The 14467-nt window shown below is 40.1% G+C and overlaps 1 protein-coding gene across 7 annotated transcripts in view; it reads right to left on the bottom strand.

The window, feature by feature from the left end:
- The window catches only part of LOC108515310 (serine/threonine-protein phosphatase 4 regulatory subunit 1-like), a 96299-nt gene that overhangs the window by 23697 nt on the left and 58135 nt on the right, over positions 1–14467 (bottom strand). For all 7 annotated transcript variants that reach the window (XM_017852063.1, XM_017852067.1, XM_017852062.1 and 4 more), the window contains one exon: positions 11461–11607. In XM_017852063.1, the coding sequence (XP_017707552.1) occupies positions 11461–11607 (147 nt within the window). The remainder of the gene's footprint in view (positions 1–11460; positions 11608–14467) is intronic.

Genomic DNA, 14467 nt, shown 5'->3' with positions numbered 1-14467 from the left:
CTACATGGCTATGCAGGGTAGCTAGTCCTCAAGCAAAAGCAACAGGTAGAAGTCCTAGCCAGAGCAATCAGACAAGAGAAAGAAAAGAAGGCACCCCAACCAGAAAAAAGAAACTGTCTCTGCTTGCTGATGATATGATCTCATACCTAGAAAACCCTAAAGACTCCTCCAAAAGACTCCTAGATTTGATAAATGAATTTAGTAAAGTCTTGGGTTACAAAACCAATGTAGACAAATTAGTGGCACTACTTTATACTAACCATGAGCAAGATGAGAATCAATTCAAGAACTCAATAACTACAAAAAATAAAAATAAAATGCTTATAACTTAACCAAGGAAGTAAAAGATCTCTACAAAGAGAACTACAAAACCCTGCCCAAAGAAATCACAGATGACACAAACAAATGTAAATACATTCCATGTTCATGGATTAGAAGAATCAATATCATAAAAATGACCACATTGCCCAAAGTAATCTACAGATTTAATGCAATTCTTATCAAAATATCAATTCACTATTCACAGAATTAGAAAAAAAAAATCCTAAAATTCATATGGAATTAAGAGTCAGAATAGCCACAGCAACACTAAGCTAAAAGAACAAATCTGGAGGCATCACATTACCCAACTTTGAATTACAGTACAAGGCTATGGTAACCAAAACAGCATGGTAACAGTATAAAAGCAAACCAATGCAACAGAATAGAGAACCCAGAAATAAAGTCAAATACCTACAACCAACTGATCTCTGACAATGCATTCAAAACATACACCAGGGAAAGGATACTCTATTCAATAAATGGTGCTGGGAAAACTGGCTAGCTACATGGAGAAGAATGAAACTGGATCCTTATCTCTCCCTTTATACAAAAATCTACTCAAGATTTTAAATCTAAGACCTGAAACCATAAAAATTATAAAAGAAAATCTAGGAAAAACTCTTCTGGACACTGGTGTAGGCAAAGAATTTATGACTAAGACCCCAAAAGCAAATTTAATTAAAACAAATATAAATAAATGGGACCTAATTAAACTAAAAAGCTTCTGCACAGCAAAGAAATAATCATCAAAGAGACAACCCACAGAATGGGAGAAAATATTTGCAAACTATGCATCCAACAAAGAACTGATATCAGAATCTACAAGGAACTCAAATCAGAAGAAAAAAAATAAATAATCCCACTAAAAAGTGGGCCAATTATATGAACAGACATTTCTCAAAAGAAGATATACAAATGGTCAACAAGCATATAAAAAAATATTCAACATCACTAATTATCAGACAAACGCAAGCTAAAACCACAATGATATACCATGTTACCCTAGTCAGAATGGTCATTATTAAAAAGTCAAAAAACATAGATATTGACATGAATGTGGTGAAAAGGGGACAATTATATACTGCTGGTGGGAATGTAAAGTAGTACAACTTCTATGGAAAACATTATGGAGAATTCTCAACCAACTAAAAGTAGGTCTACCATTCGATCCAGCAATCCCACTACTGGGTATAAACCCAAAGGAAAGGAAATCATTATATCAAAAAGACACCCGTATGCATATGCTTATTGTAAGACAATTCACAATTGCAAAGATATGGAATCAATCTAAGTGCCCATCAACTGAGGAGAAGACGAAGAAAATGTTGTAGTCTGGGCAACACAGTGAGACAAGTCTCTAAAAAAGTAAACAAAATTAGCTGGGTGTAGTGGTACATGCCTGTAGTCCCAGCTACCTGGGAGAATGAGATGGGAGGATCACTTGAGCCGAGGAGGTTGAGGCTGCAGTAACCCAAGACTGCACCACTGCACTCCAGCCTGGGCAACAGAGCAAGACGATATCTCAAAAAAAGGAAAAAAAAAAAAAAAATATATATATATATATATACACACACACACACACACACATATATTTTTTAATGTAGTGTATATATATATATACTATGGAATATTACTCAGCCATAAAAAAGAACAAAAGAATGTCTTTTGCAGTAACTTGGATGGAACTGCAGGCCATTATTGTAAGTGAAGTATCTCAGGAATGGAAAACTAANATATATATATATATACACACACACACACACACACATATATTTTTTAATGTAGTGTATATATATATATACTATGGAATATTACTCAGCCATAAAAAAGAACAAAAGAATGTCTTTTGCAGTAACTTGGATGGAACTGCAGGCCATTATTGTAAGTGAAGTATCTCAGGAATGGAAAACTAAATGCCCCATGTTCTCACTTACAAGTGGAAGCTAAGCTATGGGTATGCAAAGGCAAACACGGTCATATAATGGACACTGGAGACTCAGAAGGGGAGAGGGTCAGAAAGGGGTGATGGATGAAAAACCACCTATTGGTGTTCAATGTACACTACTCAAGTGATGTGTACACTAATATCCCAGACTTCACCACTATACAATTCATCCATGTTGCCAAAAACCACCTGTGTCCCTAAAGCTAGTGAAATAAATACATACAGACACACATAAATTTTTTAAAGCTACAGTTTTACTGTGAAGGAAGGAGGGAGCCAAAGAAAGGAAAGTTCCAAAATCCGTGGTTAAATCCTACCCTAATCCTTGGCTGATCTCTGAACTATCCATGCACAGGGGAGATGATGCGGTTCATAGACAAACAGTAACTTAAGGATGAAAGAAGTGAGCTGTTTCAGCTGCTGCCTACTACAGGAAAAACAGAATCTGAACTGCTTTCTAGAACAAAGTCAATACTCTCTAGAGGTAAATAACAAAATCCAGAGTTTCTACAAAATAGAAAATGAAAAATCTATAGACATGAGAAGCAATAAGAAAATGTGACTCATAGTCAAGAAAAGTATCAGTCAGCAGAAAAAACACCCACAGAAAATCCAGATACTAGAATTAGAAGACTTTAAAAGAATTTAAAGCAGCTATTACAAATACGCTCAAGTACAAAGAGGAAAATAGGGTCACAATGAATGAACAGATCAGGAATCTTATCAAAGAAATGGAAACTAAAAAAAAGAACCAAGACTTCTGGTAATAGCACAGTCTAAGTTAAACTAACCCTCCTATAGCTAAAAAGCATAAAATCTTGACAAAACATAAAAAAACACCCTGTGAAAGCAGTAGAAAGCAACCAAAAGGCAGAAACTGGAGGACAGGCTACTCTTAAAAGATATACTGCAACAGGAGAGATTTGCAAGTAAGGTCCAAAATCTGTGCATAAAATGTACTTAAATCTTTGGCTGACTGCTAAACTACATATATGTGGGGGAGATCCCAGAGGACCCAGAAAAAAAGCAGCAGTCAGAAATTAAATACACTGTGCACAGATTTCAGCTTCTGCTCACAAGGCAGATAATTTGGAGTTGGAGATTAATCAAGGTAACTGCCTCCTAGGACAGAAATCATTTTAGAAAAATATAACAGAATCCAGGGACTCTGCAATGTACCATTTATAATGTCCACTGTCCAATCAGAAATCACTACTCATGCATTAATAAGAAAAAAGTGGGCCGGGCGCGGTGGCTCAAGCCTGTAATCCCAGCACTTTGGAGGGCCGAGAGCGGGCGGATGCACGAGGCTCAGGAGTCGATGACCGATCCTGGCCTAACACGGTGAAACCCTGTCTCTACTAACAATTTACAAAAAACTAGCCGGGCGATTGGTGGTGGGCGCCTGTTAGTCCCAGCTACTTGGGAGGCTGAGGCAGGAGAATGGCGGGAACCTCCCGCCGGGAGTGCGGAGCTTCGCAGTGAGCTGAGATCGGGCCACTGCACTCCAGCCTGGGCCACAGAGCTGATAACTCCGTCTCAACAAAAAAAAAAAAAAAAAAAAAAAGAGTGATCCATAATATTAGTCAATGAAAACCAACATCAAGATGATCCAAATGTTGCAAGGGCCAGACAAGGACTTTAAAGGAGCTGTTATAAATATACTCAAGAATTACAAGGAAAAAACACATAAAGAATAGACAGGGACTTTCTATACAATAGAGATATAGAAACTGTAAAGGTCTATAAAAGATCAAAAGGGAAATTCTAGAGCAAAATATACAATAACTGAAATTAAAAATTTGCTGGTTAGGCCTAATAGCAGATTGGAGAGATGTAAAAAAAGAATCAATAAACTTAAAGATAAATTAATAAAAATTATCAAATCTAAACATCAGAGATAAAAAAATGATTAAAGAAAACTAGACAATGCCTCAAAGACCTGTGGGACAATGTTAAGGGTCCCAACTTTGTGTTATCTAAGTCACAAACTGAAAGGAGAAAAAGAATACAGAAAAAGGTATTTAAAACAACAACAGCCCAAACTTCCCTAATTAGTTGAAAGGCTTAACACACGAATCCAAGAAGTTCGATGGAGACAAAACAGCATACTAACTCTGCTAAAATCCAAAGGTAAAGAGAAAAATCTCATGAGCAGAGAAAAAGGGATATTTTATATATACGAGTACAATATAAATGGCAGATGACTTCTCATGAGAAACAAAGAAGGCCAGAAGACAACAGAATGGTATCTTCAAAATGCTAAAAGAAAAGAAACAAAAAACCTTTTTAACTCACAATTCTACATCCAGCAAAACTATCATTCAAAAATAAATACAAAATAAAGACATTTTCAGATAAACAAAAATTAATAAATTTCATCATCGGCCAACCTGAACTACAAAAGGTACTAAAGGAAGTTCTTCTGGCTTTTAGGGAAAGGATACCAGATGGTAACTCATATCTAGGAAAGGAAACAATGACAATCACCAAAAATGGTAAAAATGGGCATATAAAAGGCTGCATTTTTTCCTTTTTTACTACTCTCTTCAAAAGATATATCTCTTTAAATCAAAAATTAAAATACTGTACCATATGGTTTAAATATACGTCCCCACCAAATCTCAAATTGAACGGTAATCCCCAGTATTAGAGGTGGGGCCTGGTGGGAGGTATTTGGGTCATGGGGGTGGATCCCTCATTGCTTGGTATTATCTTCACAATAGTGAGTTCTTGCATATCTCGTTACTTAAAGTGTGGCACCTCCCTCCCCACCACTTCCTCTCTTGCTCTTGTTTTCATCATGTGACATGCCTGCTCCCACTTTGCCTTCTGCCATGAGTAAAAGGTTTCTGAGACCTCCTCAGAAGCAGATGCTGGCACTACGCTTCCTGTATAGTCTGCAGAACCATGATTCAATTAAACCTCTTTTCTTATAAATAACCCAGTCTCAGGTATTTCTGCATAGCAATCCAAGAATGGCCTAACAGTGTATTTGCAGGCTCATAATGTAATATACACGAAAACAACAGCACAAAGGATGAAGGCAAGTGAATGCAACCACGCTGTTGCAAAAGGTGATATATTTTTTAAAATCTCAATAGAGGAATTAAAATGCAATGCTGAAAAATACTCATTAGCCCAAAAGCAAACAGAAAAGAATTAACAACAAAACGGATGAGACAAATGAAAACAGAGAAATGGCAAAAATAAAACCAAACATATCAATAATTACATTAAATATAAATGAACTAAACACACTAATTAAACAGCAGAAACTATTAGACTGGATATAAAAGCAGGACCCAACTAGATGCTAACAAAAGCAGAAACACTTGAAATGTAAAGACATATAAATTGAGAGTAAAAAAATATAAACAAATAAAATAAGCAATAAGTATAAAATGCTAGAGTGGTTATATTACTATCATAATTGATTATAAAATATGGATTACTCTCAGACATTTCTCAATGATGAAAGGGTTAATATATTACACAGACATTAACATTAAATGTGTAGCTTTAAATGCTTAAAATGGAAAAGAAGGTAGGCTTAAAAACAGTTTCCTCTTTAAAAAGCTAAAAAAAGGACAAGCAAACAACTCAAGAAAGGAGAAGGGTGGAAATAATAAACAGTAGAAATCAATGAAAAAGAAATAAGTGATAAAACCAACGAAGCCGAAAATTGGCTTGAAAACATAAATTTGATAAGCCCCTAGCAAGACTGATCAAGAGAGAAAAAAAGCACAAATTACCAAGATCATAACTGAAAGGGGATAACACTACAGATCTTACAGACATTAAAAAGATAATAAAAGAATATCGTGAACAAGTCTAACCCAATAAATCTGACAACTTACATGAAATTAATAAATTCCCTGAAATGTACAACTTACCCAGTTACACAGATGAAGAAATTTGAACAGCACCGTATCTGAATTAAATCTGTTATGAAAAACCATCTCGCAAAGAAAACTCTAGGACCACAGGTTCTACTGGAGAATTCTAACAAATGTTTAAGGAAAAAAATAACTCCAATCTTAAACAAAACCTTTCAGAAAATAGAAAAGGAGGGAATACTTCCCAACTCATTTTCGAAGCCAGAATAATTCTGATTCTAAAATCCAACAAAGACATAATAGGAAAAGAAAATTGTTCTCTTGAATATAGATACGAAAATCCTCAACAAAATGGTGGCAAATTATGGAGAAGGGAGCATAGCAGAATGCCAACCAGAATCATCAATAGACAGCAACGCTAGTGGGTAAAGGTCTGACGGAGAAAAGCATACTTAAATCGTCTCAAGGTAACTCTCCTCATTACTTCCCGAGAGAAAAAAGAGCACACTGGAGAAACCTGGCAGATACCACGTCTATCTATTAGGTCATCAAAGTTAACATCACCAATATTAGGACAAGCTGAAGTCTTGTGCCTCCTGCCATGACACACTGGGAATACATCACTTCTGTGATACTCCTGCCAGAAAGACAGAGTCTGAATCCAATCACAAGGAAACATCAGGCAAAGCCAAACAGGGAGGCACTCTGCAAAACAAATGTGGCCAGTAATCTTCCAATATTTAAGTGTTACAAAATTCAAAGACAGACGTGGCAACTGTTCCAGATTAATGGAAACCAAAGAGATAGGGCAGCTCAGTGCAGCAAGGGACCCTGGACTGGGATCTGAACAAAGATGTTTGCATAGGAACTGCGGCTATAACATTAGCACTGTATCAGTGTGAAATTTCCTATTTTGATCATTGTACTACGGTTATATAAGAGAATTTCCTTCCTTTTAGGATATATACATCGAAGTATTTAGATGAATGCTGCTGTTTGTCCTTAATAAAAAATTAAATTAAAAACTGAAGTATTTAGATGTAAAGAGGGACAATGCCTCCAACTGAGTCTCAAATGTCTCAGAAAATAATAAATACAGTAAATATGCATCTGTCTGTACGTGTGGAGAGAGAGGGAGAGATGGAGGGGAAGAGAAAAAAAGATAAAACAAATGAAACTAAATATAAATTACTAAAGAAGCCAGAGAGAGGTATAGGGGAATTCATATTACTATTCTTGCAACTTTCTTGCAAGTTTGAAATTGAAACAAGATGAAAAGTTGCCAAAAACAAAATTGTGAAATAATTCTTCCATTCCCCCAACAAAGTAAAAAGAAAGGGAAGAAAGAACAAAATGAGGAAGGAAGAGGGTAAGGCAGGGGAGTGAAGGACCGAAGTGGGGTGACAAGAAAGGGATGGAGAAAGGCAGGGATGGGAGGAAGAAGGACTTCCTGTCTCTAAAGTCTGTTATTCTCACTATATACACAGCACTGCCTATTTACAGTAGAAAATGGTCTGAGTTAGTAATCTACCCATCATTCTATTTGGAATTTGCATACAGGAAGAGGGGAAAGAAAACCAATGGGGGTTGGGCGAAGGGGAAACTAGCCCATAACACAAGTAAGGAAAAGGTTTGTGTCCTCAGAACACAGAGGACACATATTTCTGATGTGATGCTTAGCAGAGTTGTACAAAGTGACAGCCACAATAAATGAGGATGTGAGGCTTCCGTATCCAGTGTGATGGGCAACTAAAGCACTCCCAGTATCTCCATCCACCCCTCTCCATCTGCCACACCCGCATGACCTTATTACTATACAGCATAAAACAAATCCAGAGTCATTAGAAGTCAGCACACCAAGTGACAAGAGATTATATTCCCGTGGCCCTGGGAACCACTTGTATGGAATGACGATCTTCACTTAGTTGCTTGGAGTTAACTATTCTTTGTAGCACATAACCACAACATTCTTCTTAAATACATGCACAAATAAAAATGAGCTTAAAAATAGAAATGATGACAAAAAATGAGGAAGCCTTAATGTGAAAACATGTTGAGAGAGAAAAATAGACTTCTGACAATGAGTTATAATCTCGGAATGCTAATGGCGTCCCTGCAAGCAAGAGGAATTATAATTGGTCTCCAGTGGCCTGTTTATCCTGTCTAGATATAATTACAAGACACAGTTCTTGCAGTTTTTACCGATTCATTCATCCAACAAACATTTATTTAGTACTGACTCTGAGCCTGGCACTGTGCTGGGTGCTGATAGTGCAAAGATACCACAGTCCAGTGTTTAAGAAGCTCACCATCTTGAGGGAGAAATAAACAGAATTTCACAACTCAACTGCTAAGTGACAGAAGACAGAGCTAACCCTTCTGACTGCATCAAGGACAGAGTCACTAACATTGCGTAGGGTTTCTAGAAGGGTTTCACAAAGGAAAATGCGATGTACTTCCCAGGATTCCATGTACTCATGTCCCAACATGGAAGCTGTCCTGCATAACTCAATCTAAAACACCCAGGACACATGCAGTTGGTTATCTCTGATTTTCCCAGTCATATATGCACTAGAGTTGTTAGCATCAGAATCAACTAATTGTAAGTTCTAATGAGAGTGAAAAGTCGAATGAACAGATGTATTTTGTCCATGAAGACGTGCAGTCTCCTTGGGAGTTGAGGCACTTCCTTCAAAATGGCACTGCTCTGAGTAAGCGTGTTTATGTACAGTACAGATGTAGCAATATTCACACCATCTGGATGCAAAGAGAGCCCCCAAACACAGACGGCATCTGACCAGCCTAATTTGCTTCTTTCCTCATCACCCTTTTAGCTGACAGCTCCCTGAATCATCTCCTAATGGATACACACTGGCACCCGCAATGTTTGGGGTATCACCCACAGACCAGCTAAATAGAACCCTGCCTTCCTAGGGGAGCTCTACAAAGCATACATGTGGCCTTCTCTTCCTTGGATAATGACTACCCACACTGTCATTTACTCTACCCACATTGTCATTTCCTAGCTAAAAAGAAGAGATTCTGTCTGTGTTCCACAGCTCTCTCGTACTCAAGGGGCAAGTCCCCCCTGCACCCTGCCAAGGCCCCTTGGCCTCCAGGGTCTGGGGAAATAACTGGAGCAAAGCACACACGGGCCAGACCAGACATCCCACATTCCACTCCCAACAGATCTCCACGGGAGGAAAAGCAGAGGTCCTGCAGGAACACCTGGGAGAAACAGACAAGCGCAGCCTGGGCCATGGTGGGTAGGAGGTTCAAGATCACTTCTGTTCTTGCAGCCACAGTTCAAATCCTATCCATTCAAGTAATGAGACCAGCATCTCGCTTGGAATGAAAAATACAATTTATGTGAACTAATTTGTTCTGCAAGTGATTTGTGCAGATAGCTTTTTGAAGGCTTGTAATATTTTCCAAATGTTTCGACCAAAAAAAATGAAGAAGAAGAAGAATATTGCTGACAAGAATGGAGTATCTGGAAAGAAAACAAAATAAAATCATGCAAAATGCCTTTAGTATTATTTTTCATGGTATTATCAGCCTTTAGGGATAAGATATTCAGTTGTCAGTCGTAACCTTGGAACCCTGCCTAACCAACTTCCAAATGAAAAGAAAGATCTAGTTGGCAAAGTTCACTGATCAACTGCCAAATACCCCAACTAAATGATATTTATCCAGTTCATTTTGTCCAAAACAAATTTAATTTTCTATATAGTAGAGGAATACTTGAAAGAAATTTATAAAAGAACCCTGGAGAATTTGAATTTTAATAATCAATTATTCTTCAGCCTGATTCATCTTACAAACATATGGAATATGCAAAAAATTAAATTAGTTTAAAAGCCAGACCTTTAACACATAGTTGAAGAAAACTTTTACATAAATGAAGAATAATTGCCAAATGTTCTGATGCTGTAATACAATTTTTTAGCTCCATGGCGTATAACGTTTCTGCACTTTAAAAAAAGAAAATAATTCCTTTCTCTAACGTCATTGTTTCCCAAACAGGAAAACGACTATCTTCTGTATATTTTATTATACTCATAATTAATGCTTATGATTTTTTTACATCCTTTAGGGACAAATTTTTCCTAAAATGTTGGAATAATCCTGGAGCTATTTGCTTCTATAAGGCAAACAGAAAGGGTCATGCCATACAGCATTATTTGCATGGGTCAGTGGAGGAGCAGCAGCTAAAGAAAACAAGATGGCCCACTGCGACCTCCCCTTGAGCCACAAAGGAAAAGGCGCAAGGACAAATGGAGACATCTTGATCTGAGGGCAAGAAAAGCCAGCACTGGATCATCAGCTGCTGGTTTGTGAACAAGGACTCCAGAAGCGAGTAGAAAATCCCGACTGTATAATCATTTAAAAATGGACACAGAATCTTGCAAACCCAAGGATACCAGACTATTAACTAGAAGACAATGAGCATTTATACTATTCCTTTCACTGCACATCTCTGACTGACAGAAGCACAAATACTTTAACACAGCATCTCCCAAATGCCTGTAAATGTTTGGCCACATCTGCATTCTTCACAGTGATTCTTCTTATTTGCTTACATATCTGTCTTAGTCTTCTCCTAATCTACAGACACACAAGTCTACTAAATTTTCTTCTTAATTGTCTAAGTACCACCTAAAATTATCTCACATACCATACTAGGGGTCTTACTTTGAGAAGGAAGGCCCATGGTCCAAGTAGGTTCAAGGACTTACCTATAAATCTCAGCATCTTGTCCAACAGAAATCTAAGCCAGCTACTGCTGCTAAGCCCAAATCATTCTGATTTCTCAAGCCTTTTCTTCTTAAAACAATTGGTGCTGGCCGGGTGCGGTGGCTCAAGCCTGTAATCCCAGCACTGTGGGAGGCCGAGACGGGCGGATCACGAGGTCAGGAGATCGAGACCATCCTGGCTAACACGGTGAAATCCCGTCTCTACTAAAAAAAAAAAAAACACAAAAAACTAGCCGGGCGAGGTGGCGGGTGCCTGTAGTCTCAGCTACTCGGGAGGCTGAGGCAGGAGAATGGTGTGAACCCAGGAGGTGGAGCTTGCAGTGAGCCGAGATCCGGCCACTGCACTCCAGCCTGGGCGACAGAGCGAGACTCCGTCTCAAAAAAAAAAAACAATTGGTGCTATAAGAATGCTTACTTCTAAAACATGCTCAGAGCTGAACTGTGAGCTTTCTCCAACCTAGGTTGAATAACTGGCTACCTTGTTCATGAGAACAGTGCTGACCAAAATCAAACACGTGTAACACTTCAAGTCAGGTATCAGTCAACTTATGGGACAGTGCCCACAGGTGCTGGGCAGTCATTCGCTGGACAGACTTACGCTCACAGCTTCTGCTTTATATTCGTCATCACTGTCTGGGGCAGAGAGCTGCAGCAGGACGGGACACACTTTGTTTTCAATATCATGCTGGAAAATTAGATCTTGTTCCAGAAGAATCAAGAGCACTTCCTGACTTGATTTTCTCACCTAGAAGGGAAAAAAAAAGGCAGAAGGTGAAGCACAAGTGAGCAGAAGTGCCCTCAGGATATAGACCAACCCCACTGAGCAGGTGTGGCTGAGCCAGCCCCTACCAACCCCCACCCCCATCTCCTAAACACCCTGAAGACCACTGGGTCTTCCTGCCTTCTGCTGCCCCTCCTGCCTGAGGTCTTTGAATAGGCCACTCCCTCTACCTGACTGGCTACCTTCCTCTGCTCCAGCCCAAAGCCCCTCTGCTCCTGGTCCCTGTTGGAACAGGTCCCCAAACAACACTTGACTAGTGCCCTGGAATTTTTCCTCCACAGCTCTTGTTCCAGATTTCTGCATGAAAACATATACAGGATTTTTTTCTGTACGATTTCATAATTGCCACCTGTCTCTCCTGCTGCAGAGAGTGAATTCAGAAGGCAGGTACCACATCTGATTTATACTTTGTCTTCCAGTGCACCCTCAGGACCTGGCAGCCTGTGGCAAAAAAATTTGCTTTCTGTAAGGATCTGCTGAATCAATGGATGACTTTGCACCTTTTCTCCTTTGTAGGCAGAGACTGGAAAACTCTGCAGCATCCTCCTGAGACTTTGTAAACCCTGGCATGCCACACCTGAGATGGGAATTATGTCTGGTACAACAGAACGCACAGGGAAGGGGCCCAAGAAAGAGCCACTAACAAAGCCGTGTAAAGTTGGCAGCAGAGATTCAAGAGAGGTGGCCACAAGCCCAAGAAGCTGGCAACCGCCAGAGACTGGAAGCAGAAGGAAAGATTCTCCCCTAGAGCACCCAGAGGGAACCCATCCTGACAACCCCCTGATGCTGCACTTCCCATCTGTGGAACTGGGAGGAAAGAAACATCTATTGTTTTAAGCTGCACAGTCTGTGGTGCGTTGTTACAGCAGCTCCAGGAAATGAATCCACTGAGCAAGGGTAGGAGGGGAGAAGGCCTTACAGGGCCAGAGAACAAACAGCACGTTCTGAGGTGCAGGGTGATGAACTCTGGGGCAAAATACTCTGAAGAAGTAGGACCAGTTCCAGATGGCAGAATGGGAGGATGAAGGGCAAGCTGAGATGAGGCCAGGAAAAGTGTGCCAGATCCCACTAGGACCTCCGGTGACCACTCCAGGTGCAATGGCAGCCCCCAAGAGTTTAACAGCAGAGAAGCAACACAATCACACTTGGCTTCAGGGAGGGTGACATTCTGGAAACCTAAAGTGGTTCTGACAAGAGAGAGCAGGTGAGGGGCTCCTGGGCCACCACAGGCTTTCATGAGGCATGATGTCAGGGCAGGGGACAGAAAGAAGAGGGCAGGTGTGAGAGACAGCGCTAAAGAGAGCTAAGAATGACTACCCAGGATAATCACAGAAGCCAGAGCAAGATAGAGGATAGAGAGACTAGGGCTGGACGCTAGAGTCTCTAAACTCTATGGGATTCACTGGACATCTAGACAGAGCCATCCAGTGGGCTGTGGCAATGGAGGGCAGTGATTCACCGACTCCAGAGACCTGGGGGAGAGATAGCAGTCTAGTGTTCAGCTGTGTGTAGAGTCTCCCTAGGGCCACAGTAGCAGAGAGACCATGGCGGGAACCCTGATACCATAAGGAAAGGAAGACCAAAGACAATATCCTAGAGAAGAAACAGCAACTCTTAGGGGCAGGAGAGGATCGGGCTAATGATGGAGACTGGGGAAGACCCAAACAAGAAGTGCAGGCAGAGGCAGGGAAGAGGCCCGGAGCTCAAGAGCTAACACGGCAGTGGGTACAGGCTACAGCTGTGGGGTCTGAATGCTGAGCCCCCATCTGGATCCTCCAAGTGACTAGATGAGTCATCTTGGCCAAGTGACCTGGCCTCTCTCAGCCTCAGTTTCCTATCCATAAAACTGGATAATCATAGTATCTATCTCATAAGCTTGTTGTGGGGATGAAAGGAGTGACATGCTTCTGATGGTGTCTAGGACATGGCATGCGCTAAATGAATACTGGCTGGTACTGTTAGTACAACCATGATTATTGGAAGCCAAAGGAGAGAAATATTTACAGGATCCCAGCAAGGGGTGTGTCCAGTTACCTTTGCATCCCACTGTCTCGGGTGAAGCAACATTGAATGCCTAGAGGGACCCAGTAAAGGTCTGTAAAAACACTCAAAACTGGTCAACAGTGACAACTGGTGCAAATGGGTCAAAGAAAAAAAGAAGAGATGTCACTGGGTAGATAAAGAAATTGTGGGAGAAATATAAATACAATACTATAAAGCAGCTAAAATGAATGACCAGCAGCTATCCCGATCAATGTGGAGGGTCTAAGACACAAACGAGTCATGCAATCGGCAGAATGGAATACACGGTGCAATGATGGCGTCTGTGCAAGCTTTCAAGCACCCAAACAAGACACTCTCTTATTCAGGGCCACCTACACAAGTGGTGTGACTGTGAAAACTTGGTGAGAATGTCTCATGCCAGGCTCAGGAAGGGGAGGGAGGGAGAAGAATGGGATGCAGGAGGGCTACAGAGAAGCTGCCACCATATCTGTAACCTCTAAATAAAAAATAAAAGGATATGCAGAAAATTGCAAAATGTTAACATTTGCTGGATATGAATGGTGGATATATGGGTGTCAATTACACATTTCTCTCGTGTGTGATTAAAATATCTCATAATATTTTAAACATTGAACTCTAATTTTTAAAAAAAGCACTGGATTTTACAATGAGCAGATTCACTGAGTCCGTGGCAAGATACCTATCCCCCAGCTTCCGGAAAGCATCAGCTGCTGCACGAGGAGCTGGTGCCAGAAGAAGAGCCCAGAGGTAGAGGCAGTGAAGGTTCCTCTTTCTTTTTTTTTTTTTTTTTTTTTTTTTT

This window comes from Rhinopithecus bieti, unplaced genomic scaffold (assembly GCF_001698545.2).
Source record: "Rhinopithecus bieti isolate Rb0 unplaced genomic scaffold, ASM169854v2 scaffold_33652, whole genome shotgun sequence".
Taxonomy (NCBI): domain Eukaryota; kingdom Metazoa; phylum Chordata; class Mammalia; order Primates; family Cercopithecidae; genus Rhinopithecus; species Rhinopithecus bieti.
Note: the sequence above shows the minus strand (reverse complement) of the source record. Positions and strands in the feature narration are given on the sequence as shown.